Below are 27,102 nucleotides of genomic sequence, written 5' to 3'. Positions count from 1 at the left end.
TCAAAATGAATCCTGGAATCCAAGAGACTTGATTGCGCCATGAGGGCTAGATTTCAACTTTCGTGTCTATGTGTGTTTGTCACAGGATCGATCGCGAGACCCATGCGATGACCAGGGGAACGACGTATGCTCTTCGACTCCATTTCCTGACTTCCGAGACTGATAAGACGCTTTCGAAAAGTTCTCCATTGACTGTAACCTGTTGAGAGTGGAAGTTGTACCTAGGTAGTTATTGAAATTGAGCGGACGTCACTTCTCGAGAAAGGGCAGGGCTAATGCCAAGACTGACCAGTCAGGGCCGCCCAACACCGGGCTTCGTGGTTCACTCGCCGCCCCCACATCACCACACACTGACGATGGAGTGGATCGCATGCCAAAAGTAAGACTTCAGGCAGCAATCTAATGTGTACGACTTTCGAGCACTATCACAATCACTCAAGCTTTGCCGTGAACGCAGAATCATCATTGGTGCACTTTGCGAGAAAGTACGAGCGTCAATAAGTCGCCAACATACAGCATCCTCATGTCTCGCCAAACATCCTCGGGCAGCGCCGCCCAGAATACCGCAACACTGAAACAATTGGTCAAACTTGAGTCGAACAAGAGCTGCGCCGACTGTAAACGCAACAAACATCCACGATGGGCAAGCTGGAACCTCGGAATATTCATCTGCATTCGGTGCTCCGGCATCCACCGAGGCATGGGCACACACATATCCCGTGTCAAGTCTGTAGACCTCGACACATGGACCGATGAACAAATGCAGAGCATGGTTAAGTGGGGCAATGCGCGCGCAAATCGCTACTGGGAATCGAAGCTCGCTGAAGGACATGTTCCCAACGAGGCCAAGATTGAGAACTTCATCCGCACAAAATATGACAGTCGGAGATGGGCCATGGATGGCCCAATTCCGGATCCAAGCACACTTGGTGGAGAAGACGACGATGTCCCATTGAACGTCGTCCAGGAGAATTTGAAGGCGCAAATAGCCAGTGGCTCAAGAGGAGCAGGACATGCCCGGAATGGAAGCTCAACGATGGTCGGCGGAGGAGTTGCTCCTCCGCCGCGAGCAGCCAGGCAGCAACCACAGATCGACCTGTTCGGAGATGAGCAGCCGGCTCGCGCAAGCAGTGCCAACCCAGTTTCCGCAAGACCGCAGCCAGTCGCTGCACCTGCCCTTGCCCCTGCGCCGTCCAGACAGACTCGTCCTCAGGAAAGCTTACTCGGATTGGACTTTTTTGGCGGTGCCCAAGCTGCTCCTCCCGCACGCGCCGCTACCGCAAGCCCCAGCGCGCAAGGTGCTTCTGGTAGATCTGATCTCAAGCAGTCTATTCTCTCGCTCTATGCATCTAAGCCTGCAGCACCGCCTGCTTCGGCCAACGGGGGTGCCTTCGGGGGCATGCAGTCACCACCACTAGTTTCGCCTTCAGCACAATCAGCGAGTTCTGCCCTTGGAGGTTTGGGCGATGCTTTCGGATCGCTTTCATTTTCTTCTCCTGCCCCTCAGCAGCAGGCTGCCCGACCAGCTGCTTTTTCGAACTTTTTGCCACCGGCTGGGCACGCGAAGCAGGCGTCTATCTCAAAACCAACTACATCAGCGCTCAGCGGTGGTAGCTTCTTCGACACCAAACCCGCCGTGCCTCCTAAATCGACTTCAACAGCGTTCGCACAAGATAGCGGCTTTGATTCCGATTTTGGCGCCTTCTCCTCCGCGACATCCCCTGCTCCTGTATCTTCTGTCAACAAGTCCTCAGGCCTGAGCAGCAACGCCATGGGCGATCTGTTCAGCCTTGCTCCTGCCTCTGCCCCGACGCCGCCCCCCAAGACTTCTCAAGCCCCACCGCCGCCCACAGCCACCGCAGCACCAAGCTACAGCGCCTTCAATCTCTCCCAACCGACCCCCGCTCCACCCAAGCCCGCAGCTCCCGCCACATCGAGCATAGGTGGCTTCAACAACATGGACGCCTGGGGCAGTAGCGACGCCTGGGCAACCCCTGACCCTCCCGCCGCCGCCAAACCCGCAGCTCCTGCAGCGCCCAAATCGTCCACGACCGCGCTCCCATCGTCTTCAGCCGCAATGTTCGAAACTGGCTGGGGTAACGAATCTTCTTCTATCCCGCAAGCCACACACACTTCTGCCTCAACGACTACATCCAACACGAAACCTTCCGCGGGAGGGTTCTCCGTGCAACAGGATGAGGAATTTGGCGGCTGGAGCCATGCGAGTCCTGTGGCGACGCCCAGTGCAGGTGCTGGTACCGGCGGTGGCAATGCGAACGGCTCGAAGGGCTTCGGAGCGAGCGGTGGTGGGTCAGATGATCTTTTTGGGAATGTGTGGGGATGAATGCAGGAGAGGCTTTTTGGTGAAACATTGAAAGCGGGTGAGGCGTAGTATGAGTATGAGTTGATTTCACATTAGGGGGGTGACGTGTGGTACGTCTGTATAGCGTTTTGGGATTTAGTCCCTTTGGGAAAGGAGAGTCGAATAGATATTCAAGAAATCGAAGAAATAACTGTGGAAACAGATATCAACGTGGGAGAGTCGGTCTTATGACGGTGTGAATATGATGATGTTAACTCTATAGAAGTCTCTCCCGCTGTGACGGAAGTGCTGTACGACGGATGGACGTGTATGTACAGGCTTGTAATTTTCCTACTACTGTACACTGACATGCGACGGTGAAACGATTTTGTAATCCCTGGAGAAATCACTTCTTCTCCTCGGGCTTGGGCTCAGGCTTTGGTGTAGGCAGTTTGAACTGTGAAGCTTGTGTCAGCAAAGTTCCCATCTGGTTTCATAACATCGCGAAGTCAAAACATCATGAATTTTGGCATACCGTGTCGGGCTTTCGGTCGTGTCCTGGGCCGACCTGTTCCCACGCTGCAGTTCCGCCCTCGAAATTTCGGAATGCTTGCGTCAATTCCAATGGCTCGACGACTATGCGCTTCTTCTCCTCGTCGTATCGGACTTCGGTGTATCCGGTCAAGGGGAAGTCCTTGCGCAGCGGGTGTCCATCGAAGCCGTAGTCGGTCAGAATACGGCGGAGGTCTGGGTGGCCGACGAAGAAGACGCCGAACATGTCGTAGACCTCACGCTCATACCAGTTGGCACCGTCGTACAGGTTGGTGATGGACGGCACGGGCGAGGCTTCGTCGGCGTAGGTCTTGACGCGGATGCGCGAGTTGTGGCGCACCGAGAGCAGGTTGTAAACGACTTCGAAGCGCTGGTCTCGTGTCGGGTAGTCGACGGCAGTGATGTCGCTCACCTGCGTGTATTCGGCAGCGGTGTGATATTTGAGGAAGCTGAAGACGGGAGTCACGCCTGAGGGGGCGATGTAGATTGTGAGTTCATCCTTCCAGACGGAAAACCTGTGAAGTACAATGATCAATTAGGATTGTTCAGGATGTTTTCACTTCTGGACTGGTGATGACCAGACGCACTGTTGAATGTATTTGGGCAGACATGATAGCAGGTATTGACCATAGGCATGAAGAGCTTCAGCTTTGTCCTGGTATTTGTCTGGAAAAACGCCCGATCAGCATTGGGTTAGGAACATGCGTTCCGGTGGTGTCTGCGCACCGGTGGGGTTGACGATTGGCACATTCAGAGTGCCAACAGGTGCTCTCTGCGCATGTCTCATGTTGGGCAATTCGCCTGTCTGGCCCGCCACCTCTTTCGTCCGGCATATCGTTGTGGTGAACGTGCGGATAGTGTTGCTCCTGGAGGTGTTTGATTTGACCGCACTGGCAACCGAGCGCAGTGGCCGCGCGAGAACTCTCGGCGCCGACATGTTGATGGTGTGTTTATCGATTTGGTGAAGGTGACTGTTGTGGCAGACGCTGGCTAACACAGGCAGCTTGGTGTTGTGTCGAAACAATTTCTCGACTGTCACGACCTACCATCCACGTTCAAGTCAATGCGAGGTTGCGTAGAGCTTGTCATGACTTTCTCCTGCCGCGGATTGGAGGAGGTATTCGAGGCCAGAAGTCGGCGGGAGGCGGCCATAGATCGTGGGTGGGATGACGGCCTCGGGGCAAATAATTGCTAGTCATAACCACAGTGGATAGGGCTCGGGCGTGACGTTTTTGCATGTCCAGGCGGAGAATCGTTCAATCGTCTAGTCGCGTGAGTGCTGACACCGCAACACTTCCTTTCCCAACCCAGTCACAGTCTTCTTGGTCCAAGTCACTTGCACAATGGCCACTGAGAGTTTTATGCAAGTGGATTTTCCTACTATTCCAGATTTCGTTCCATTCACAAACCACATGAATGTATGTATACACGTGATATAGATCATATAGCGGAATGTGACCGTCCCAGGGCAATTGCAATCCGCTGTCGACCATGACGGAAACAGCCGCGCCACCTCTTTCTCCCTTCAAACCCGAACCGCTCTAGAAACGTCGTTCAGCAGCAGCCCAAAGTGCTTTCTACTAAACCATTATCCTCGTATGCACGTCTCCATCGACCACCAACTTACTTAATATCACCATCTCACCGACCTTTTCCTGGCACGTTTGGTCACTGTATTAATATTCCGGTCTTCACGACACTATTATCATCTTCAACCCTGGCTTCATCAACAACATCTTGTGTGCCTGGTGCGCCTCGAGCTTCGCGCATCCGTAAATCAGTTCTTGCACGCGTTCAATCACATCCGACATGTCCAAATCGATACAGGATCAGTTCATCGACGACGATGAGGACGAAACGTGTCCGCTATGTGTCGAGGAATTCGACCTCACGGATAAAGGCTTCCGGCCTTGCGAATGCGGTTACCAAGTGCGTGTGGAATGATCCTGATATTATCTCAGGTCGCAACTAATTCTCCCTTCAGATATGCCAGTTCTGCTATCACAATGTCAAGACTAACATGAATGGACTGTGCCCAGCATGCCGGCGACCGTATGACGATAACAAAATCCAATACAAAGTTATTACCCCGGAGGAGACGGCAGCACACAAGGCGCGGCAGGCTCAAAAGGCTAAGAAATCCCAAGCCGCGGCTCAAAAGGAAAAGGCAAAAGCGGAAGCGGACAACATGAGTCGCAAACACTTGGCTGGACTTCGCGTGGTACAGAAAAATCTAGTCTATGTGACTGGTTTGAACCCGACAACGCAGGAGGACCAATTGTTACAAACGTTACGTGGAGACCAATATTTCGGGCAGTATGGTAAGATCATCAAGATCGTCGTGAGCAAAGCCAAAGATCCTTCGAATCCCCACTCCGTCGGAGTCTACGTCACCTATGAGAGGAAGGAAGATGCTGCGAGTTGTATTGCACTGGTGGATGGATCGAAGAATGGCGAACGAACGTTGCGCGCACAATTCGGAACGACGAAGTATTGCTCCTCGTATCTGCGGGGCGAGACATGTTTAAATCGGAATTGCATGTTTCTTCATGAGCCTGGAGAAGCGAACGAGAGTTATTCAAGAGCTGAACTTTCTGCCCATAATGCAGGTTCATCGCAACATGGCAGATCCGCTCCGCCGCAACCGCAACAGCCTCTGGCGTCTGCAGCTCCTCCGATGGCCCGATCCGGAAGTACAGAACCTTCGAATAGCCCTCCTTCCGATCGTCCGGCGTTGCCGTCTACTGCCAGCTGGGCATCAAAGACAGTTCTACCTGCTCGGACGGAGAGCCGTGCTGCTAGTGTCAGCGTCGGAAGTCCTGCCGTGACGAATGCTGTGCTGGATCCCACGCCGAGCGAAAGCCGACCAACGCCAACGCCAGCTCCGCAAACGCAACCGACAGCACAGCCCGCTCCAGTCGAGACCAAACCTGCAAGCGCTCCGGCCCATGCTCCTCCGAGGTCCGGTACAAATGCTTCACGACTTTCTCCTTTCCTCTCACTTGTCAAGGGCCTCAAACTTGAAGATTTCCAATTGGTATGGTCTCCTTCTTGTCTGAGTGAAGCTGACCTTGGAATTGTGAATTCGTATCCTCCTCTCTTCGACCAGAACGGTGGTCCACGTCGACGAGCACGCCGGCAACGCGAAGAGGAGCAACGACGCATGGAACAAGAGGCACAAGCATTCCAACAACCGCCTGCTGTCGAGGCTGATGAGGACCCCGAGATGAGTGGCAGCCTCCAACTTGGCGGTGAACCTGAGGAGCGACAGAACATACATCAGACGCCAACCGCGATACATCCTCCCGGCCAGGAAGGTGGTCTGAACCAGCGGTTTCAGTTCGGAGGCGATAACCTTAACCCAAGCGCCGGAAGTCATGGACTTACGCAACAGCAACTTCTCCTCCAGACGCTGAAGCCCAGCCCGTCACCGAACTTCACCAACAATGCCGGTCAAGCCGCCAATGCCCAGTCAACTTTGACACAGCAGAACGGCGCGCCTGGGCATCAAAGGAATGTCTCGCGATATTCCTTCGCCAACGACACTGCATCTGCTTCTACTGCTGTGAAACCTGTTGCCAACGCAAAACTCATGAACCAGCAATCTTCCATGATGCCTACAACTGGATCCTCCCATTTTGGAGCACAACAGCCGCATGGTCAATTCTACACTAGCAACGTTCAGGGACCTCCCCCTGGCTTGAAGCCCACAGGTACACCTCCAGTCAGCGGCAATCTGACATTTGGACAAGGTCATGGATTTGCAACGGGGGGTCTGCAATACGTCGCAGGCACTGCCCGCAACCAGCAAGATAATTATTATCGGGACTTGATGCGTGGCGGCCGTGATGCTGCGGCAGGCGGTGGCATGGACGCGAAGCGTGAGTTCAATTCCTTCCCTAATTACAATAGCACCCATCCCAGTACAGTAGCGTACCCACCAGCCGGCCAGTCGAGTGCTTTTGCAACCTCCACCACCTCCCCTTCTGTTTTGAGCGCATTTGGAGGCGATGGCGAAAAGCAACGCAGCAGCAAGAAAAAGGGAAAGAAGCACAGACATGCTAACACTTCCTCCTCTTCGGGAGGCGGTGTAGTGGATGCTGCGTCGGACCCAATGCCTACTCCCAGTCACCTACTCCAAACACGACTTCACCAACAAGGGGCGGCTGGTCTCGGAGGTGCAAACTCATTCGCCGGTCAAGCTACGGGCGCTGCTGCAGGTGGGTTATATTCTGTCATGCACGGCGGTGGCGGCGGTTATGGCGCGCGTTGGTAGACGCGCAGATCGGTTGGCCCTTCTTCTGTTTTTCTCGTTTTTTTTTGCGCACCTATCGGTCATTCTCGGCATGTACCTGCGGCTATCTGCTTTTCTTGTTTTTCGACCGGTCTGCAAGGTGTTTTCGGAGCCTGAAGAGAAGACTTCCAGCAAGATATCCCGGGATCAGCGCCAAGTGTTGGCCGCTGTCCCTCCTTCGGCGAAAAGTCGATATATCCTCGCATCTCTTGATGCACAAACACTCTGGAGAGTGTTTGTCTCAGCATGAATTTGATTGGCATTTGGATTTTTGGTTCGGGTTCCGGCGTTTTCTCCAACTACACTCTCATTCCAGTCCTTCGTCACGTCAACGACTATGCTTGTACGTATCTCTCACAGTCCTTTACAGCGACCAATAGGTTGACGAAAAGATAGTCTCAAGACCTCACAGAGCTTTTCTTCAAACAAAAAACTTTTCAGTCGTGACGTGACGAACCAAAGACCGATTGCCGCTTCATGTATCTAGATCGTCTTACAAGACCACTTGTTCGTGTGTTGCTGTGTGTTGTGGGATGATACGCTGCCGTTGCCGATGTGCAAGAGATGGACTCCTATTCGCTTCCGACCATCGCGTTTGCTGTTTGAGAAGTCCTGCTGACTCGATTGATTGTAGTTGATGCCGAATTTCCAGCGCTAGGTCTTCGGACTAGACAACAGAGTATCGCCGCCTCGCTCGATGAATCACGTCGATCAACACCGCCGGTGCCACCGGGGTTTGAAGTGCAGCTGGCCAACGAGAGCCGACGCGCCACGCCTTCAATTCCTCCGGGACTTTCTAGACCAACAGCTTTACCAGACCTCGAAGGCGGACCAGGCTCCACGACGTCACGGCCATCTAGTCGAGCGAGCTTGCGCCGTGGAGTCTCTGCTCAGATCACACCAGCAGTACCGTTATGCCCCGCTACTCCAAGCGGCACTGCTGCCACTCCACCGCGGAACGGAATTACGGACGACGACCATGGGTCCATCATTCATGAAACCCCAACCAAGTCGTCCAAAGCTGTCGGCGACATCGTCTCGAAAAAGGAAGGTCCATTTGTAAACATGTCGCCAGCACCAGCGACCGCCTTGGATAACGCTGCGCTCGCTTCTAAGGACGAGGAGTTCTCGAAGCCCAAACCATCGACCAAGAAGGAGGCAGCAAATGCTACCACTGTGCCGCTCAAATCATCCAAATCAACAAGAGCTAGCAATCGATCTCCTTCGAAGACTACTTCAGCTAAGGAAACTTCAGAAACAAGCATTCCTCCAGTGACTCCGGTCAAGGGCGCTCCAAAACCGAGCGATAAGAAAAGCCTCGGCAAGCTCGACATTACCGCAGCGGTTATGCAACAGGAACCAAGCAAGCAGGCTGCTTCCCCATCCACCCAAAGTGCTACTCCAGCAGGATCACAACGTTCGATGGCTGTGCCGACGCCATCAATGTCCACAAAAGCCTCTGATAGTCCCGGTCCAGTAACAGAATCTCCTGCGAAGAAGCCTGCGCCGCGCGTCTTGCGAGTTGTTCAAACGCCGAAAGAAGAAATTATGCCACCAGTCCCCACCATCGCACCGACTCTACCGAGTATGCTAGCGAATAGACATGCTCTCAGAAAGGCGAGTGTCACTTCGATTAACTTCCCCGGCACGCCGTCTAGTGAGCTCGTGTCCATGTCCGACAACATGTCCATAGCTTCTACAAATGCGCATTCGCGGGCTGGTTCACCTCCACCATTTACCAGCAAAGTCGGTTCAGCGCCCATCCGGACCAAGACCAAGAGTCAACAGAAGAAAGATCGACAAGAAAGGGCCAAGATGATTGAGCAAGAGATGGCCAAGAACGACGATGAGACTAAGTCCCAGCCCGAGATTCCAGCGCAAGAGGCTATTCTTAGTCGCAAGAAGAAGGCCAAAAGGGAGAAAGAACCCAAGCTCAAACCTGTCGCCTCGACCACTGAAACGAAGCATCCGATTGCTCCGAAGGCAGCCCCTAAAGCGCAAAATGAGCAGAAACACAATTCGACGTCTGAGTCTACTGTCCAAGAACCTATCAAGAAAGAGGTCAAGCCTGCGCCACCTGTCAAATCATCTCAAGTACTTCCGCCAGCGCCACCTACCTTGCCGACACATCGGGAGCCTTCTCCTCCACCGACTCCTACCAATTTGAGCGCCGCCCAAATCATCGCCGATCTTAAAGCCCACACGCCTGAGATACAAAAGTGCATCGAACAACTCTTCAAGGTGACCAACCATAATGCGTTCAAGTATCCTCCCAATTTTTCTTCCCAACGCGAACTCGCGGCGGCCATGAACTGGCGCGCCGACTTCAAGCTCAATCTCACAAAATCCGAAGTCGACGACCTCCTTCGCGGCCGCTATCCTGCCGTAAACTACAGCGAACCGCATTCCGAAAACAACCCCTGGGAGCGAGGCATGGTGACGGCCTCTGGCGCCCACCTTCGCGCGCTGACCAAGGAGCTCGAATCTCGCTTCGTTGAGCTCGAGCAAGCGCTTCGTGAAATCCCCGAGGAATTTCGCTTCCGCCCAGGAAAGCCCCAGAACGAGACCAAATTCCCTCACATGGACCTCGTAGCGCTGCAGCGTGAGTATGAGAATTTGTCACATGGTGGCCACCACGGCGGTGGCGGCCGTGGTCCCAACGTCATGGAGCAGATGGTTCAGGACGGTGCGAATATGCGCAAGGGCGCGTTCCTTGTGGACGAAGCGAGTCGGTACATCAATGAATTTGTCATGCCGCCGGTCACACCGCCGCCGTCGGTGGGTGGGAACGGGAACGGAAATAACGGCGGTGGTGGGAATGGAAAGGGAGGCAAACATGGAAGTGGTGGCCAGCAAGGTGGCGCAGGAAACGGGTCACAACATGCGGACCTTGTGGTGCCCAGTCTGGACGTCGCAGAACGTCAACTGAACGAGGCGAAGAGGCACGCGGAAGAGAGGGAAGTGGCGCTTAAGAAGCAGATGAAGAAGAACAAGAAGCTGATCGGGATTAGCGCGTGAAGGGGAAAGGAAGGGAGTTGTCCGTTCGTTTAGACGGCATCACAGCGAGGATGGGATAGATCGCATCACACGCGATTTTGTCTGTGGCAGACGTACACTTTTGCTCTCATCATTCCTTTACTTCTACAGCTCGTTCTGAGCGCAGCCGCTTTCTTCAATGTACAATATACACCTCATGACTGGACGACGGCGTTTCGATCATTGTATATCACAGCAGGAACACAGAAGCTCCAAAGCATGCGCCTGTATGGAGGAAGAGAGGAAATCTATCTATAGCTCCCACAGGCACCATGGTTACCAGCACTGTTTGTGGCCGTTCTCATAGATGCAAGTTTCACATCGTGACAATGATGGGGTGTTTGCTTCTAAAACTTCTCAACTTCCTCCTTCATTGCATACAGTGTAGAATTTCTTGTGAACAATCCTACTGCAACGTTCCCAGGAGACATGAATGTTGCAGTCGACTCGTTGATATGTTTGCCTACTCATTTCATTTTCTTCACCGTGACAGTGAAGTTGGAACCGGAGTCCACGATCTGTATCAATTGATCTCAATGATAACGCGGCATTTGTGCACTCGAAACAGCCGCAGCGCGGCTAACACGCGGATTTGAGTCAACCCTAAGATGCGGCTCCATGGTCATGATTATGTAATTGGCATCCCCGAACCTCCATCCAGCTCAACGATCTATCAGAACATACCTTACTATCTACGAACTTCTTTACAACCACTCTCTCCCCCCTCTCTCTACCAGAAGGCCTTCGGTGTCAGACGTAAACTACAAATTGGCGGATCAGTAAGACTCGAATCGTCGACACACTCAATCTGAAGGCAGCACCATCGAGACTCTCTTTCAGCCTAGATTTACCAACAATCAAATTCTCCATACCAATCTGCAGCCTGCAGCCATGTCGGAAGCCTACGAACGCGAAAGGTAAGCGATTCGAGCAGGTCTCTATACATCGCACGCGGCACAAAATCACACCAGCTGCACTTCCCAGTTCCGAATCTCATACCACATTCTCCCACAGACAAAACAACGCCTCCCTCTCGGCCCTCAGCGCCAAAGTCTCCGCGCTCCGCAGCGTTACCGTCGACATCTACGACAATGCCCGCGACCAACATGTCATCGACTCTAATCTCGAAACCTTCTCCTCGATGACCAGCAGCCTACAGGGTTCTGCGCGGCGGCTAGGCGTTATGGCCCGCCAGGGTGATCGCGTAGCTATTCTGAAGGTCGCGGGAATCTTGACTGGTGTTGGATTGGCTTTCTGGATTGTGGGTGGGTTTCTGCTGCGGCTGTTGTTTGGATCGTCACCTTCGGGATGAGGATGGCAGAAAGAAGAGCGTGCAAGTACATGCCGGCCGAACATATGGAAAAGGAGAATGGCCACAGGATCTCCGTTTCTGGTAGCTCCGACTTGAGTCTGTGAGAAGACGAGACGGTGGGTTGAAGTAGCGCCTGACAAAAGCGGACATAACCGGGCACTATCAGAAGCAACCATATGAATGGAGGCCAAGATTTTAACTACGAAGGATCTTGATCTATTCCTGACGTGCTCACCAGGGACGATGGAGACAAATGGCACTAAATCAATTTGAGTGGGAAATCCGCGCATTCCACGAAATTGAAACTCAGCTTGCGAGGCATGGAATAGTGAAACGAAACATTCGAGGTGCAGGTGGAGCGCACCTTGTGGGAAACGAACTTCGGGTTGTTATCAAAAGTGGAAGGGTATCATCATGGGACATGAAGAGAAAGCTGATTCAAAAAATGCCTTGATTCAGGCAGATAAAAGCTACATAGCAATTACTCCACGTTCCGCAAAGCGGCATGGTTTAGTTTCACCAAAATTTCCTCCCTATGTGGTAGACAGGTGATAAATATGTAATGACTAATGCTACCTTTGGTAATTTATACATGCTGAAGCCGCCCGACGTTCTGCACGTCTGCTTCGCGGTGAACCGCTCATCAGCCAGCTACTTTTTACAGCTCAATCAAACTCTCCTCGATCGCTTTCGGAGCAGGTACGTGCTGAGGCGCCACGGGGAAGCTCTCCTGTCCATATCCGGCATGAGACGAGGGAGCTTGAGGCCATTGCTGTTGCTGCTGCTGTGGCTGATGTTGCTGTGGCAGCGGCTGCTGCTGATGTTGTGGCTGACGCGGAGCATAGAATTGCTGGTCTTGCTGTAGCTGAGACGGGGCGGTATATGATTGTTGAGCATGTTGCGGCTCCTGCTGGTGGGGCAGGCCTTGTGGAGGGAGTGATGCAGAGGAAGCTGAGATTGATTGTGCTTGCTGTTGGGGCGCGTACTCATATCCTTGCTGAGCAGGGTGTGGCTGGTGATACATGTTTGGGCTTTGTGTAAGTTGTTGGACAGACGCTTGGGTCGGTGCTGGTGGCACTTGTTGCTGCTGCTGCTGCTCGGGATATTGGTAGCCTGCTGTCTCCGAAGGATTAGACCCCTGAGAGTGGTGGCTCGGCGCATGTGGTCCAGGTGTCTGAGAATACAGCTGCGTTGATGCACGTCGTTGTAGTGGCGCGACGAATGGCTGCGAGGATGATTCAGGTATCGGCTGCATGTTATGCTGAGGATAGGGGGCGAATTGCGGCGGCTGCTGCTGCGATGGAGCCTGCAAATGAGGATATGCTGATTGGGACTGAGGTTGTTGGTAGTATGAAGCATCTGGTGGGGCAGTAACATACGCCGATGTCTGTGAATGTTGGTAACTAGACTGGGGAGTCTGTCCTGCATAGCTCTCCTGCGGAGGAGCAGTCCCGGTGTAGTAGCTCTCCATCCCTGCACTTGGTCCTATCTGCGAGGCCGCCGGGATGTTCGGGTATGCGCTGGATCTATGTCCAACGGCACCATATCGATTGGGGTTATAAGCGGAAGCCATTCTTTCCTCAAGCATCCGATCATAGTAACGGACGACTGTAGAGAGCTTGGAATGTAGATCTAGCAGGGTATCATGCTTGCTCATCGTCTCACCATAGGTCCTCGCCAGCTTGGGTCTTAACGTGCCGATGCTCTCGTAGAGCTCTTGAATTTGCGGCTCCCTCAAGATTGTTCCTGGAGGCTGATGTTGAAGTCGATCGACAAGTGTGGAGAATAGATTTATGTTTTCAGCCTCAACCGGGGTCAGCTCGAATTGGTTATTAGGTCTAAACTGGTTTGGAGCTGTGACGGAAGAGGATGCTCTCTCCTTCAGTTCTTTCGCATGGCGCTTCTTCTGCTCCTCCATGTCCTGAAGGCTGGCAGCAATAGCGGCTTTGAGATCTGCATCCTCTTCTGACTCTGCTTCCCGCTTCGCAGCTGGCTTGCTGGTGCTACTCGCCCTTGGCTTTGTGGTGTGTGTCTGCGCTTGAGGAACGTAGCCAGCTCCAGAACCGTGTTTTGCATCTTCCAAACTCATCTCCAAAGCCTTTCTCAAATCCGCATCAAAGCTGTTGTCCGTTACCCTCGCTTCCCTTGGCGTCATGCGATCGGGAGCATTTGCAAGGGAACCCTGCCAGAGTGTCCGCTTGCTGCTATTGGGACTGTGCGGTCCGGGAGTACTGCGCGCTTTCTCCGTCAATCTTGCATAACAACCGTCATCGACCCGCACAGCTTGCATGATCCCGAGATGTGGAAGAGGTAGTGTCTTGCCCGAGCATGCCCCACAGAAGACGTTGCCGCAATTCCTGCAATGATGTTTGCGGTTTGTGAAGGTGAATTTCTCCCGACAGCGCATACATACATCACTATCCGTCCACTCTGGCGGCGCAGACGAGTCAAACATGCTGCTCGCGACTTCGCGCTTGGGCGGAAATCTGTATCCTTCTCGCTGAAGTGTGTTATAGGTTTCTGTCAGGTAGTTCATGCTATCTCGCGCTTGAGCAGCTGCAGACCAATCCTGAACTAGCTCGAGCATCTTCGCCTGCACCTCACCATTCAATGGTGTACCGACTGACGAGTGTAGGAGGCTAACTATGTTGTCCACAAATTCCCTGCTCGTGATCTCTGCAATGAAATGGGCGCCGCCATTCTTGACACATGTGTCCGTCAGGTTGAGAGTGGCAAGCTGTACGTTTGGGTTTTTGTTGCTGATACGACGTTTCAGGCTGCGCATCGCTTCCTTGGGTTGGACCGTCTTGCTCCGGATGACGTCGCTGATCTCGAGATTCAAGGCCATGTCTTCTAAAGAGCTGCCAGTCGCCCGCTCAATTTGAGCATCGAGCTCGGAGTTGGCACTGCTGCCAAACCAAGAAGTCATAGTCGCGTCTTAGGCAGCCAAACGTGTTACTGAGTTACTGTATTGGTAGGAATCTCGTGGGGACTGGAGGCCAGACCTGGAGACTGAACGATGCGAGGCGTGTAGGAACGCGCTGATAGACGATTATGACGAATAAATGGGAATGGGCTAATAAAGAAAGACTCGTAAGAGCGCGGACAGTTTTGCAGGGCGCGAACAAGCAGGCGACAATATTCAGCGAGGAAGACGTGCATGCAGCCGTGGAATATCTATGCCTAGAGTTTAGTACTGGGCTGTGTCAGAGGACGAGCTGTGGCGGCTTAAGCCCTCTTCATCGTTACAAATTAACGCTGGATCTTGCCGATGTATCTGCCCGTGAATTGACTCTTACGAAACGAGCTTTTGTTATCAAGAGCATTCACGCGGGTAAGACCTTCGGTGAGCCGCCGCACACGTGGAGGCAGAGACCATGACGTGAGCGGGCGCGGGCGCGACTCTTCTCGGAGATACTGCACGGAACGACCACAATTATAAAATGCCTGAGGCAATCACAAATCGCCGCATGTTGCATGCGGGCATGACTTGATGTTAATGTCATCGTATGTGCGTAGCTGTGTATACGAAAGGCAACTCTTCTATACTCGTTGGGCTCGAAGCAGTACATATACACCCCTGCAGTGCCTCCATTCGCCACAAATTGATCGAAATGTCGAACCATCTCACATTGAAATCAAGTCAATGATACCGACTTCGGACCATCTTCCGCCCTCTGAGTTCCTGTGATTGCACCGAAACCTTGCCGCCTGCGAGTGCAATCCCAATTCGCCCACCCTGTACTCCACTTCAGGCAGCGCCTCGGCTGAAGAGATCCCGGTGTTGTTCTTCTGCGCGATGCCACGCTTTTGGTCGAGGATACCGCCGAGATGAGCGCCGCCGGCATCGCCGACCCATCACCTTACTCTAATTCGCCCAATTCATCTTTTGACAGACCAATTCAACCCTCTCGGACCGAGTCTTTCAATGGAGGAGGAGATGTCGTGTTTGCGCATGTTGAGGATTTGAAAGCGCGGGCGCTTTCCGAAATCAATTTCAATGTTTCTATTGGAAAGCTCTACGAGACAGCCGAACGAGCGTTCAATCAGGCAAAGACCAATCTGGACTTTCGGCGCCCAGATCTAGCATTTGTGGAATATCTTCGGGCGTGCGAGATTGTGGTTGAGACACTGCCGCGACACAAGGATTATACGCTTTGGTCGCACGATCAGCATGGGAACAGCCAAAAGCTCGCACTCCTGCGGAGGAAGGTCCAGTCGATGGACAAGCAGTTCGACAACATCAAGCAGATCATAATCAACAATAACCTCCGCCATGGCACTCTGCCTCGGCGAGCACAATCAGTGGCGGTAGCGGAAAATGTGAACGGTGATTCGTTGCAGTCAAAGTCCCGGCCACCAGTCTCGCCGAAACCTGATCGGCTACTTTCAAACTCGATCTCGACGTCGAATTCAAATGGAGACTCTGCACCTGCAACAGTCCATGACGTCTTATCGGATCGCTTTGCTCGACTGCGGGGTGTTGGGCAATTGGGGCCGGCTGGGCCGTCGTTGAAAGGATCTACTCTGTCTTCGAATGGAGCAACGTCGTCGCCTCGGGGAAGCTCAACTTATGCAAGGGATAGCATGGATTCATTGTTCGATTCACTCTCAATCTCCAAACCTCAAGGACCGCGATCGATGCCAGACGGCGCTGCTGGACAAACCCGCCCATTGAGGTTACCGCTAGATACAAACTTCACAGCCAGCATGCCGCAAGCTCCTATGCCCACGTATAGTCCTGCGCGAAATATGGAGACAACTGGGAACATCGCTCCGCCGAGATACAGTGCACGCAGTCTGGCCGGCACCAATGCTCGCAGAACCTCATATGGTCCAAGTGTGGTGGCGCCGCCACTGACACCCAACGGAACCGGCGGCGAGAACCACCAGGCGAGCTTCAACTCCAGCACAAGAAATTTGAGTGTTCCTCCCAGACGAAAATCTGTGCACATGCCAAAGGAAGGTTCAATCACTGCTGAGCGATTGTATGATTACCTTGAACGCTACAATATATTGCTCATCGACTTTCGATCGCGCGAAGATTTCGATCATGGTCACATTTTTGCGAGGAATGTCATTTGTATCGATCCACTCATCATGCAGCCGAGCCTCAGTGCAGAGCAACTCTCAGATAAGCTGGTGCTTTCGCCGGAAAATGAGCAAGATCTATTCTACAAGAGAGATTCTTTCGAATTAGTTGTTTTCTACGACTCTTCCACTGGGTCTGAGGGATTTCTGATCCGCCCACAGACTGAACTTGAGATGAAATTGAAGCAGCTACACGAAGCGCTCTATGATTTCAACCAAGACAGACCTCTACAAAGGCCCCCAATATTCCTCATAGGAGGTATCCAAGCTTGGATCGATTTGATGGGAACGCAAGCTCTTCAAACGTCCGATACACTGACCAGGGTTAAACCCGGCCGACAAATTCAGAGACGGCCATTAAGGAGCGATGGTCCCGTTCAAGTCCCAAAACGTAGAGTACGCGAATACGACCCGCTCGACGCTGACGAGGAGCGAAAATGGCGAGACAGAGCAATCAGTGAAAGCGTACCCTCTGCACCGGTCGCCTTACCAGACGACACCCAGGATGACGAGAGTAGCGATCAACAGGGTGATGAGCCAGACAAATACCCGTCTATTGAGGACTTCAATGCACGCTTCCCCGATGCGAATCAATTATCGCCATCTCTCCCACTCTACGACCGCCCCACTGAAATGACAAATCATGCTGTGAGGATTCCCACATACCCTTCACGGCCACCTCTTTCAACTCTTCCACAGGCTCCGATGCGTCCTGCGCCAGCAGCACCGCGCATGAGCTACACGGGCGTCAGCGAGCGCTCGGTGTCTCAAACCACTCTTGTGCCGCGTACAAACAGTGGATTGACACCCTACGTTCCCTCGAAATACCTCGCTTCGAATCTACGGCTACCGAGGACTGGGCTGTACAACTTTGGCAGCACGTGTTACATGAACGCAACACTTCAAGCGTTGTCTGCTACTACGCCACTGTCGATTATGTTCCTCGATGACGGCTTCAAGTCAGCGGTCCAGAAAGACAATTGGAAGGGAAGCAGTGGGCTGCTACCTGAGATTTATAGCAACGTCATTCGCAATATGTGGAATGGTGAATCGAGCTATATCAAACCCTCGACTTTCCGCAGTTTCTGCGCGCGTCTCAACAAGACATTCAGCGATCCCCATCAACAGCAAGATGCCCATGAATTCTTCAGCTTTCTGGTGGACTGTCTTCACGAGGACTTTAATGGTGTGTGGTCTCGATCGCCACTCCGACCGCTGACTCTGCAGGAAGAAGCGAAGCGTGAAAGGATGCCGAAAATGGTAGTTGCCCGCATGGAGTGGAACCGCTGGGCGCACCGCGACAATAGTTACATCTCGAGCCTCTTGTACGGCCAATCCTCCTCGCGTCTTAGATGCCCTGAGTGTGGTACTACGTCCACTCAATATGACGCCTGGGCTGGTTTGCAAGTTGAAATCCCCGAATGTCGAGAGGCGCGCTTACAAGACTGCCTACGAGCTCATTTCCGCGACGAACTTCTCGATGACGGGAACCAGTGGACATGTCCATCATGCAAAAAACCTCGGCGCGCCAGTAAGAAGCTCACAATCACTCGATTGCCACCTTATCTTGCCATCACGCTAGGCCGATTCCGAACCGAGGGATCATCGCAGCGCAAAGTCCACACCCAAGTCCGCTTTCCTTTGACTGGTCTCGACCTCGCCGAGTTCTTGGTCCAGCCACCATCATCCCCGGCAGAAGTTCAACAGATTATGGCAGCATACGGACCCGAGAGTCTCAAACCACCAGACACCGCGCAAGTCCCGCCATTTATCTACGATGCTTATGCGGTAGTGCAGCATCACGGCCAGAGTACACGCAGCGGGCATTACACGTGTGCAGCCAAGGACCCAGCACGTGGCTGCTGGAGGCTGTTCAACGACACAGGCGCGAAGGACTTTGATCCCCATTCGTCTTCTGCCTCGGCGTCACACGGCGGAGAGGGACATGCGCTAGATAATGATTTAGCGTACATGATATTCTACCAACGAAGGAGAGTCACTGGCACGACCAGCGACAGTGCCGCTAATGGGAGAGGAGAGCGGCAATGACGATGATCAGGTCGAGATGACAAGGCTTATGATGAATTATGTATGGTTTATGATTCGAAAATGCTGCTCCCTTGATCGGGTAGCTACGCAAATGATACTTTTTGTGATGAAGTGTAATCGATCCAGCGCTCCCCGATCGTCTTGCAAACGGGTCGCTCTGCACCCCGTGATCTGTTGCCTCATCTTCAAATCCTGGGCGAGCTTGAGAGACCACACAACGACCGGTTTCGCCCAGGATTCTAGAATTTGATGAACACCATTTATAAACCATCGCCATCGCTTCTGCACGAGGAAATCTTGCCAAGACGAGGATCTTCGGATCTCCGTGCGTGTCGATGGAGTATTTGAAATTAGTGTGGTTGATTAGGTTGTGAGTCGAACTTCTTTTTGGAACCTTGACTCACACTGTTTGGCTATTTCGAATCTATAAATGCGGCGAATTTACCTTGCATTCTAAACGACGACGATCAAGGTTAAGGTCACTAGTCAGCTTGGAAGCCCGAGACTTCTGTTTGGTCTGAACCTCTGTATCACGTCCAAACAAAGCACATGTGTCGCGCTCAATTCTATAGGGCGTTTGGCATCAACAACTTCCAAAACCCGGTCTTTTGAGCGCATTGCCTCGACAGGAGAAGAGCATTAAGCACACAAGCGACAACAAGATATCAAGACGAAGAAACTCCAATGGCTGTAAAGTCTGAAATGGAGTTCACTCCGGAACTCTACCCACAATTTCCATCAACGTTGCCGGGATATGATTTTCCCATCGCCTCATTGGAGACGATATCCCTCAAGAAGCTGCAACAAGACAACGAGACTACCGAGCAGCACCGCCTGTTAGAGGCATGCAAATCTCAAGGCTTTTTTTACTTGGATTTGACCGGCTGCAACGCTGGACAAACAATTTTTCGCGGCGCACATCAAGTCGCTCAGATTGCCGAAAAGGCGTTCAAGCTCTCAGAGCAGGAAAAGCTAAAATATGTCTACCAGGCTGGTGATCTCTTCGGGTATCTCTCAGCTTCTTCCTTTGACGCATCTGAGCCAGGCAACTGACTATGGTTGATCCCCAAAGGTACAAACGCATCGGCTTGACCAAAGTCGACGAGAACTCGACTCCCGACACGGCCGAATTCTTCAGCATCTCGAAAGATGTCATCTGCAAGACTTCCGGCTGCTCCGATGCCTTAGCAGTACCTTATCCGGAGGAAATCATCTCTGCGGCCCCTGTATTGGCAGAATACATGCACACCGCGCACTCGGTTGGCCTACGTATCCTCAAGATCCTCTTCGAGCATCTCGGAGTACCTGGCAGCGCCGAGGCAATCGCCTCCCGCCATGCCTTTGATGAGGTCGCCGGCGATCACGTCCGCATGATCCGGGGTCCTGCCCGGCGCGACGCCGCGTTGCCGGAGATCCAGACGCCTGCTCATACTGACTTTGGGAGTGTGACGGTGCTGATGAATTGGCTAGGAGGGCTACAGATGTGGTCGGAAGGATCCTCTTCTGCCGCCAGAGAAGCAGTCCCAGGGAAAGGAGCAGAAGAAGGGAAATGGCTCTGGGTTCGACCACAGGCCAACTGTGCAATCATCAACCTCGGCGACGCAGCGGGCAAATTCTCCAACGGCGTGCTGCAGTCTGGGCGACATCGTGTCGTGCCGGCGCCGGGCGAGCAAGGACTGTGGCCACGGTACAGCGTGGTCTATTTCGTGCGGCCGAATGATGAGTGCGTACTGCGGACGCTGGAAGGGAGCGGGATTCCGGCGCGGAGGGATCGTGGCGGTGAAGGTGCGGGAGATGAGGATGAGGATGAAGAAGTAACGGCCAAACAGTGGATTTTTCGTCAGGCGGAGAGGCTGAGGAACGGTAAGCGATGAGTGGAAATATGTCCGAGTCTCCCCCTCGAGAATTGCATTGGAAGGTGTCGTCATGAAAACTACGTGTCCCACCATATCGTGCGACGGGGGAATCACCTTGTTCGTCAAGCTTACCCATAATTTGTAGAGTAAAGTCGCAAGGCGAGATGTATAGAATCCTCATGCATGTGATGTATACGAGTGGCGAATTAAGGAAGGTGAATGATTTGGAATCCGCGGAGTGCGAGACGGTTGCAGGGCGACCTCAAGTTGAGAGCTGGCTTGAATTGAGATGTAACGACAGACATCACAGTCACAGTGGAAAAGAAGTTTGCACTCCGACTGAAATTCATTTCGGCTGGAATGCCAATTGATCTAAGCTACAGTTATCCCATAAGGAAACCTCCAAGCCCAGACTATTTTCATCCATTTCGTTGATCATCGTCATGCAAAAAATAACAGAGGAAACGTTTCTTTTGGTCGTTGGGGGTGAGCAATGAAGTGCGCGAGAGCTCAGTCGACCAAGAGCTTTCGGCACATGCGCGGAGTCACAAACATGTTGGGGTAATACAAGTTTGTGAAGAAGTGAAGAAAGGTTGACATGACTGGCGAAGTAGACTGAACAACTTCATTTGCCAGCACGACACAGAAATAAATCCATGATGTCGCACACGTTTACTTCTTACCGGCCTTGGCAGCGGACTGTGAGATGAGTTAGTATAACGTAAATGGCAATCAACTGTGACGATATGCTTACCTTGGTGACCTTTCCGGCACCAGCAGCCTGCTTGTTGACCTTCTTGATGACACCGACAGCGACGGTCTGACGCATGTCACGGACGGCGAAACGACCAAGAGGAGGGTACTCGGTGTAAGCCTCAACACACATGGGCTTGGACGGAATCATCTTGACGATGGCAGCGTCACCGGACTTGACGGTCTTGGGGTTGGCTTCGATGGACTTGCCGGAACGACGGTCGATCTTCTCGAGGAGCTCGGCGAACTTGCAAGCAATGTGGGCGGTGTGGCAGTCGAGGACTGGCGCGTAACCGGCACCGATCTGACCAGGGTGGTTCATGACGATAACCTGGGCGGTGAAGTCGGCGCAACCCATGGGAGGGTCGTTCTTGCTGTCACCAGCGACGTTACCACGACGGATTTCCTTGACGGAAACGTTCTTGACGTTGAAGCCGACGTTGTCACCGGGCTCACCCTGAACAAGCTGCTCGTGGTGCATCTCGACGGACTTGACTTCAGTGGTGACACCGGCCGGGGCGAAGGTGACGACCATACCGGGCTTGACAACACCAGTCTCGACACGACCGACAGGGACCGTTCCAATACCACCAATCTTGTAGACATCCTGGAGAGGAAGACGGAGAGGCTTGTCGGAAGGACGGGACGGAGGGTCGATGGCGTCGATAGCCTCGAGGAGGGTCTTTCCGGTGACCTTGGCCTTGGTCTCCTTCTCCCATCCCTTGTACCAGGGGCAGTTGGTGGAGGGCTCGATCATGTTGTCACCGTTGAAACCGGAGATCGGGACGAAAGGAATGTGCTTGGGGTTGAAGCCGACCTTCTTGATGAAGTTGGAGGTCTCCTTGATGATCTCCTGGTAACGGTCCTCAGACCACTTGGTGGTGTCCATCTTGTTGATGGCGACAATGACTTGTCGGACACCAAGGGTGTATGCGAGGAGGGCGTGCTCACGAGTCTGGCCATCCTTTGAGATACCAGCCTCGAACTCACCAGTACCGGCGGCAATGATGAGAATGGCGCAGTCAGCCTGGGAAGTACCAGTGATCATGTTCTTGATGAAATCACGGTGACCAGGGGCGTCAACTATGATGCTTGTTAGTAATGGTTTGCTACATGTTAGTATAAATTAGTTTGCAGCAGTCTCTGCTGCTGCTCGCACTGCTTTGAGGTGCTTGTCGGTGCCTTGGTGCCGAAGAAGAGCGCTGGCGACTCCAAAATCCCGTTTGCAGACGTCACAATAATTATTTTGGCTCTGCTTGCTAGCAGCACGACGCCTTGCCACGGCGACGCAATTCTTGGAGGGAGGAGGAGGCGGGAGCTTGCCACCGGCATTTACAGCCTTGAGGTGGGCTTCGGTGGTGTTGTGATAGTCCAAGGCGTACTGCGAAGCGGCACTGTGGTTGCAAATGTCACAGTGGAAGCGCTTCTCTGCCTTGGCCCTCTTGCGTGTCGTAGCAGCAGTTGCATTCTGCTTGTCAATCCACTCTCGGTCACCTTCAGCACGCGCCCTCTTGCGGCGAGCTTGTGCGGCCGTGTTTTGAGTCCAGGGGCGGCCAGGCTGATGAGCGCGGCGATTCTGCTCGCGCTCGAGTCGTGCATCGACAGCGATTTTGAGCTGCTCGGGAGTGAGGAGGACGTCGTGGGCGGGAGGGGGAGGGACTCTGCTCTTGCGTTTAGCGATGACAAGGTAGCATCCCCGAACACCTTCGAGGAGGGCGGAGTGGGTGCAAGTCCAGGTCCATCCCAAGTCGTCGCGAGCCCAAGGGTGAAAATCTGGGATAATATCCCGTTCCATTACAGAATCCTGGGCGGCGCAGAAAATGATGGTGAAAACAGCCTCGAGCACCTTCAAACGTGCTCGAGCTGCGGGATGGAGGTCGGGAGGGGGCATGTCTGTCCAGCAAAGCATGCCGATGTGGGCAATTTTATAGCCTTGAGCCTTGGCTTCTTCGACGAGCTTTCCAGTACTCGACCCATTGTAGTGCTCTTTGACACGCTGCCTGATACTATCGTGGGCATTTGTCCCAGAGCCAATGTACAATTTGGGCGGGAGAGTGGAAGGAGTGAGGAGGATGGCGTAAACGCCCCATTGCTTCTTGCCCGTGACCTTGTCCGGGGCTGGGAGACGCCTGAAGAATTCTATCGACGGCGTTTCCGCCGACGACAAAACTTCTTCGAGACCGTCAGGGAGGGAGAGAGGGGAGGAGGAGACGACGGATTCCCAGTCCGCGGATTTCTTGAAAAACTCCCGGATGGTGTAGCTCACGTAGCGGTCGGGGAGGAGGTCGATCAAACGCCAGCCAGATTCGTCGACGTGGGCTTCAATCGTAGAGCCATCAATGGCATTGAATAGGTATTCCATCTTGATGTAGAGCCGTGGGAATGATTTTGGCGTAGGCGTAACCAAGGGGAGGGAGGGAAACGGGAAAGGCAAAATCAAGCGAAAAGTGGGAATGCAATCCATCGTGGGCGAAATCTTGGCGGAGGCCAGCAGCGAGCAGCAGCAGATAGAACGAGGAGTCGTAATCTCGTAGACATGACAAGAGCACTGGGAATGGGGAAAGAACTGGTGTTAACTTACTGACGGTGACATAGTACCTGTGATACTTATTAGTAGATATTCAACGATCGACGAAAGGGGAGTACGCTCTTTGGAGTTTCAAACTATTTTTAGGAGTCAGTAAAGGAGAGCATATAACTTGAGTTGAGGATTGGGAAATGTACCTTCCAGAGGGCGATATCAATGGTGATACCGCGCTCACGCTCGGCCTTGAGCTTGTCCAAGACCCAGGCGTACTTGAAAGAGCCCTTGCCCATTTCAGCGGCTTCCTGCGAGGGATTGTCAGTAGGCTTCGGAGATTGCGAAAATTGGGAGACGTACCTTCTCGAACTTCTCGATGGTACGCTTGTCGATGCCACCGCACTTGTAGATCAAGTCTGTGAGGAAAGATGTGAGCGGCAATGCGTTGAATGCGGCAGGCGTTGAAGTGACACTTACGACCGGTGGTGGTGGACTTTCCGGAGTCGACGTGGCCGATGACCACGACGTTGACGTGAAGCTTTTCCTTACTGCATGGCTCATGATTAGCGATGATGGACAGATGAGAGACTTTCATTTGGTTCTGCTTCGGAGAAGCACAAACAGAATCTCGGCGTTGAAGACTTACCCCATGATGGCGGTGTTGTGGAATGTGTGATGTGTTGGTTGAAGTACTGAAAGTTTGTGTTCTACGAAACGTGCGATGATCAGAATCAAACTTTGATACGGAACGATCTGTTGGTTGTCAACGACAACGGGATGAGGGCGACGATACTCACTGCCAGATCAACTGCCGAACGAGTAGAGGTATGGCGACGAAGGAGAGAAGAGAGGTTATTCTCAGAAGGAAGGAGCAGATTTTAACACTGTGTGTGAAGGTCTGTGCACGATGACTCTCCTTCGCATACCTCCATCTCGTTCTCGAACTCATGGTTGGGGACTGTAGGTACTGTACCCGACGAAATTTTTCATCTCCTAGTTTCCCATAGCTCTTTTCACCACAGGGTTTTTCCCATTTTCCATGACCCCACCATGCGCCAAAAGCTGCCGACGAACGGTGGAAGTGGTCACGTTGCTTTTCATTTCAGATTCGTGCCCAACAGTCTGCAGTCAGTCAAGAAAACCCTGCTGACGTCTTCATCTCGCTACCCCGCCAAAATTTCTCCTGTGGTGGGGCAACTTTTCTTCCCAGCGCCATCGGGACAGTCTCCCTTGCCACTCCGCGTGTGCGCTGTATGCTATCCTCCATTTCGCTCTATGTGGCGAAACGTACCCACATCCCATTGGAGATACCATGTCCTCCACGGTGCATATATGTTTATGTATCAGGCGATTGGAATTGTCAACGGTGTAGCGTTCCTAGCAATGTTCCACTGATGTGTCAGCAATGCTCACAGATGAATCAGCATTCGGCAGCCGATGTGTCAGCAAATCCGTGATGTGTCAGCGAATTCGACTGATGTGTCAGCACACGACTCAGAAATTATTAAAGTTCCGTTCGTGACCATCCTATGAACTAAATCCACATGCGAGCTTTTCAACCTCACAACTCCAGACATGACACGACGAGCGGTTCAAGAGAATGGAACATTGCGTAGCTCATCATAGTTTCAATCTAACGGATCATTCAGACTGCGGTCGCAATCGAATGTATAACTTGCCGATACGGTTACCACTGCACCTCCTGGGATTTGCCTTTCCATGCTCGGCTGCGATTGCAAGGCAGCCGGTAGCAGAGATGTACGAGTGGATATCCTCTTTATCACAGCACGCTTCATGTTTTGCACGATGTCGGTTCAAAGCTCGCCGAGGTCAATATCGCACAGTAGCACGGAACCGACAGTGAATGCAGAGTACTAGTTGTACTCGGAGTTCTCAAATCTTTCGTGGACGGCAACAGAGCCACCATTTTGACTCATCTTCCCGAACCCTGGAAAAGAGCAGGTGAGGTCATCGGCGCCATGTCACCCAGGTATCGTGGTCTGCTCGAGCAGTACTCGTCAAGTATCCTTGTAGTAGATACATACACGATGTCCTGGAATGTACTTCTTCACACGTGAGATTGGCAGTTTCTAAGGCAAGCTCCTGCCTGCATGGAGGAAGCTCGGGGTGTTTGCCGAGACACGGCGGCAGCAGGTGGGCGGTTATTATTGACTCGATATATAAACTGACATCAAGCCGAGCAAGATCTGATCTGCGTCTGATCGTGCATAATCATCTCTCGTCAGATCCTCGATCGCGTGTTCCAACAATTGCGTTCCTCGATGGTGTTTCGTTGATAGCCCTGGAAAAAGATCCCGAGAGTGCATACTGATTAGTCATCGCCTGAGTGTCAAAATTGATTAGTCAGATTTCGCTACGCCTGCCGTGGCACTGCCATCAAATCAGCACAGCAGCTCAACAGTGGATGAACGATATTGTGACGATCCGCACGTGAGGCCGGACACTTCCAAGGCGAGCGAATGGGTGTACTCGAAGGTGTTGTGAGTGTCCACCTACAGACGGCGGATAAACTTACTAGCAGAGAAGAAGGATCGACGTTACGTCCCGACGGTCCTCCACTTACAAAAGGGTACACTGTCTACTGTACAAAAATTATCGCATACAAGGTATTGTTTACAAGGTATTACAGTTTGGAATGATCGTCAGGCTTGCGTCACGCCCATGGGTTTTGCCACGATTAATATAAGGTGCTTCCGAGCAATCTCGCATTCGACCATCGGTAGTGTACACATTCTTCCTCCGTAGAGTGTGCCGCCTGGGCGTACTTCTCGGCGATGCTATATTCAGCTCGTGTGCCCTGTATTTTCCGCGGTTTGTGTGTTGGGCTCTGTCGTTTCGCTTGCGGGCGACGCCTGCGCATCCGACTCAGGTAATCTTTCCTGGGCGATGATGGGTTCATCATCAAGCGCCTCCGAGTTCTTAGCAAAGCCATTCTCGGCCGCGAAACTGCTCTCCTCGGCGTCGTCGAAGGCGTCGTCCTCCGCATATTCTTGGGCGGAAAAGTTATCGGTGTTCTCATTTTCGGAAGCTTCTGCAGAAAGCATCTCCAGAACACGCTTCGAATTTGGCACAGGAATTGCTCCGGCGTTGGCTCGAGTCAGGAGGTGCGCGACGTCTAATGCGCTCAGAGCTAAGACTTCTAAGAGAGACTTCTTCCCAGTCGTGTCTCCTATCTGGTCGTTTGTACTTGTCATCGTTGATGCATCTTCACTCCTCGCCGCCGCATCGACTGTAGGATTTTCGCGTGACAATACCTCCGAACCGCTCTCATCTGGTTGTCCTTCATTCTGTGCTATTGCTTTTCGTCCCGTGGTA

General features: G+C 52.8%; 9 protein-coding genes across 9 annotated transcripts; 6 read left to right on the top strand and 3 right to left on the bottom strand.

Annotated features, from left to right (window-relative positions):
* Positions 1 to 337: 337 nt before the first annotated feature.
* On the top strand, positions 338 to 2,640 carry K489DRAFT_379373 (ArfGap-domain-containing protein). Its single transcript, XM_033604627.1, has one exon. It carries the CDS (start codon positions 524 to 526, stop codon positions 2,342 to 2,344), a length of 1,821 nt encoding a protein of 606 aa, XP_033460418.1. The 5' UTR covers positions 338 to 523; the 3' UTR covers positions 2,345 to 2,640.
* On the bottom strand, positions 2,543 to 3,928 carry K489DRAFT_379371 (uncharacterized protein). Its single transcript, XM_033604626.1, has 4 exons — positions 3,581 to 3,928; positions 3,442 to 3,520; positions 2,838 to 3,369; positions 2,543 to 2,759 (listed from the first exon to the last, which is right to left on the bottom strand). Exons 1-4 carry the CDS (start codon positions 3,789 to 3,791, stop codon positions 2,709 to 2,711), a joined length of 873 nt encoding a protein of 290 aa, XP_033460417.1. The 5' UTR covers positions 3,792 to 3,928; the 3' UTR covers positions 2,543 to 2,708.
* Positions 3,929 to 4,663: 735 nt separating this feature from the next.
* K489DRAFT_409247 (uncharacterized protein) lies at positions 4,664 to 7,130 on the top strand (the record flags this gene model as incomplete). Its single annotated transcript, XM_033607559.1, has 2 exons — positions 4,664 to 4,783; positions 4,839 to 7,130. The coding sequence occupies 2 exons, from the start codon at positions 4,664 to 4,666 to the stop codon at positions 7,128 to 7,130; spliced, it is 2,412 nt and encodes an 803-aa protein (XP_033460416.1).
* A 132-nt stretch (positions 7,131 to 7,262) lies between these two features.
* On the top strand, positions 7,263 to 10,311 carry K489DRAFT_194624 (uncharacterized protein). The gene is made up of 2 exons (XM_033599556.1): positions 7,263 to 7,491; positions 7,783 to 10,311. The coding sequence occupies exons 1-2, from the start codon at positions 7,395 to 7,397 to the stop codon at positions 10,164 to 10,166; spliced, it is 2,481 nt and encodes an 826-aa protein (XP_033460415.1). The 5' UTR covers positions 7,263 to 7,394; the 3' UTR covers positions 10,167 to 10,311.
* A 764-nt stretch (positions 10,312 to 11,075) lies between these two features.
* On the top strand, positions 11,076 to 11,496 carry K489DRAFT_317636 (uncharacterized protein; the record flags this gene model as incomplete). The annotated part of the gene is made up of 2 exons (XM_033601254.1): positions 11,076 to 11,101; positions 11,199 to 11,496. 2 exons carry the CDS (start codon positions 11,076 to 11,078, stop codon positions 11,494 to 11,496), a joined length of 324 nt encoding a protein of 107 aa, XP_033460414.1.
* A 478-nt stretch (positions 11,497 to 11,974) lies between these two features.
* On the bottom strand, positions 11,975 to 14,774 carry K489DRAFT_379369 (ubiquitin binding protein). Its single transcript, XM_033604625.1, has one exon. It carries the CDS (start codon positions 14,423 to 14,425, stop codon positions 12,155 to 12,157), a length of 2,271 nt encoding a protein of 756 aa, XP_033460413.1. The 5' UTR covers positions 14,426 to 14,774; the 3' UTR covers positions 11,975 to 12,154.
* A 241-nt stretch (positions 14,775 to 15,015) lies between these two features.
* K489DRAFT_379368 (cysteine proteinase) lies at positions 15,016 to 18,748 on the top strand. Its single transcript, XM_033604624.1, has one exon. The coding sequence runs from the start codon at positions 15,328 to 15,330 to the stop codon at positions 18,634 to 18,636; it is 3,309 nt and encodes a 1,102-aa protein (XP_033460412.1). The 5' UTR covers positions 15,016 to 15,327; the 3' UTR covers positions 18,637 to 18,748.
* A 176-nt stretch (positions 18,749 to 18,924) lies between these two features.
* Positions 18,925 to 20,933, top strand: K489DRAFT_336806 (Clavaminate synthase-like protein). Its single transcript, XM_033602211.1, has 2 exons — positions 18,925 to 19,643; positions 19,709 to 20,933. Exons 1-2 carry the CDS (start codon positions 19,321 to 19,323, stop codon positions 20,508 to 20,510), a joined length of 1,125 nt encoding a protein of 374 aa, XP_033460411.1. The 5' UTR covers positions 18,925 to 19,320; the 3' UTR covers positions 20,511 to 20,933.
* A 238-nt stretch (positions 20,934 to 21,171) lies between these two features.
* K489DRAFT_318163 (translation elongation factor) lies at positions 21,172 to 24,361 on the bottom strand (the record flags this gene model as incomplete). The annotated part of the gene is made up of 5 exons (XM_033601291.1): positions 21,172 to 22,328; positions 23,879 to 23,909; positions 23,970 to 24,074; positions 24,127 to 24,182; positions 24,244 to 24,361. 5 exons carry the CDS (start codon positions 24,359 to 24,361, stop codon positions 21,172 to 21,174), a joined length of 1,467 nt encoding a protein of 488 aa, XP_033460410.1.
* Positions 24,362 to 27,102: the final 2,741 nt, after the last annotated feature.

Source organism: Dissoconium aciculare (genome assembly GCF_010015565.1).
Source record: "Dissoconium aciculare CBS 342.82 unplaced genomic scaffold K489scaffold_5, whole genome shotgun sequence".
Taxonomy (NCBI): Eukaryota; Fungi; Ascomycota; class Dothideomycetes; order Mycosphaerellales; family Dissoconiaceae; genus Dissoconium; species Dissoconium aciculare.
The sequence above is the reverse complement of the archived record's forward strand: the minus strand, read 5'-3'. Positions and strand labels throughout refer to the sequence as shown.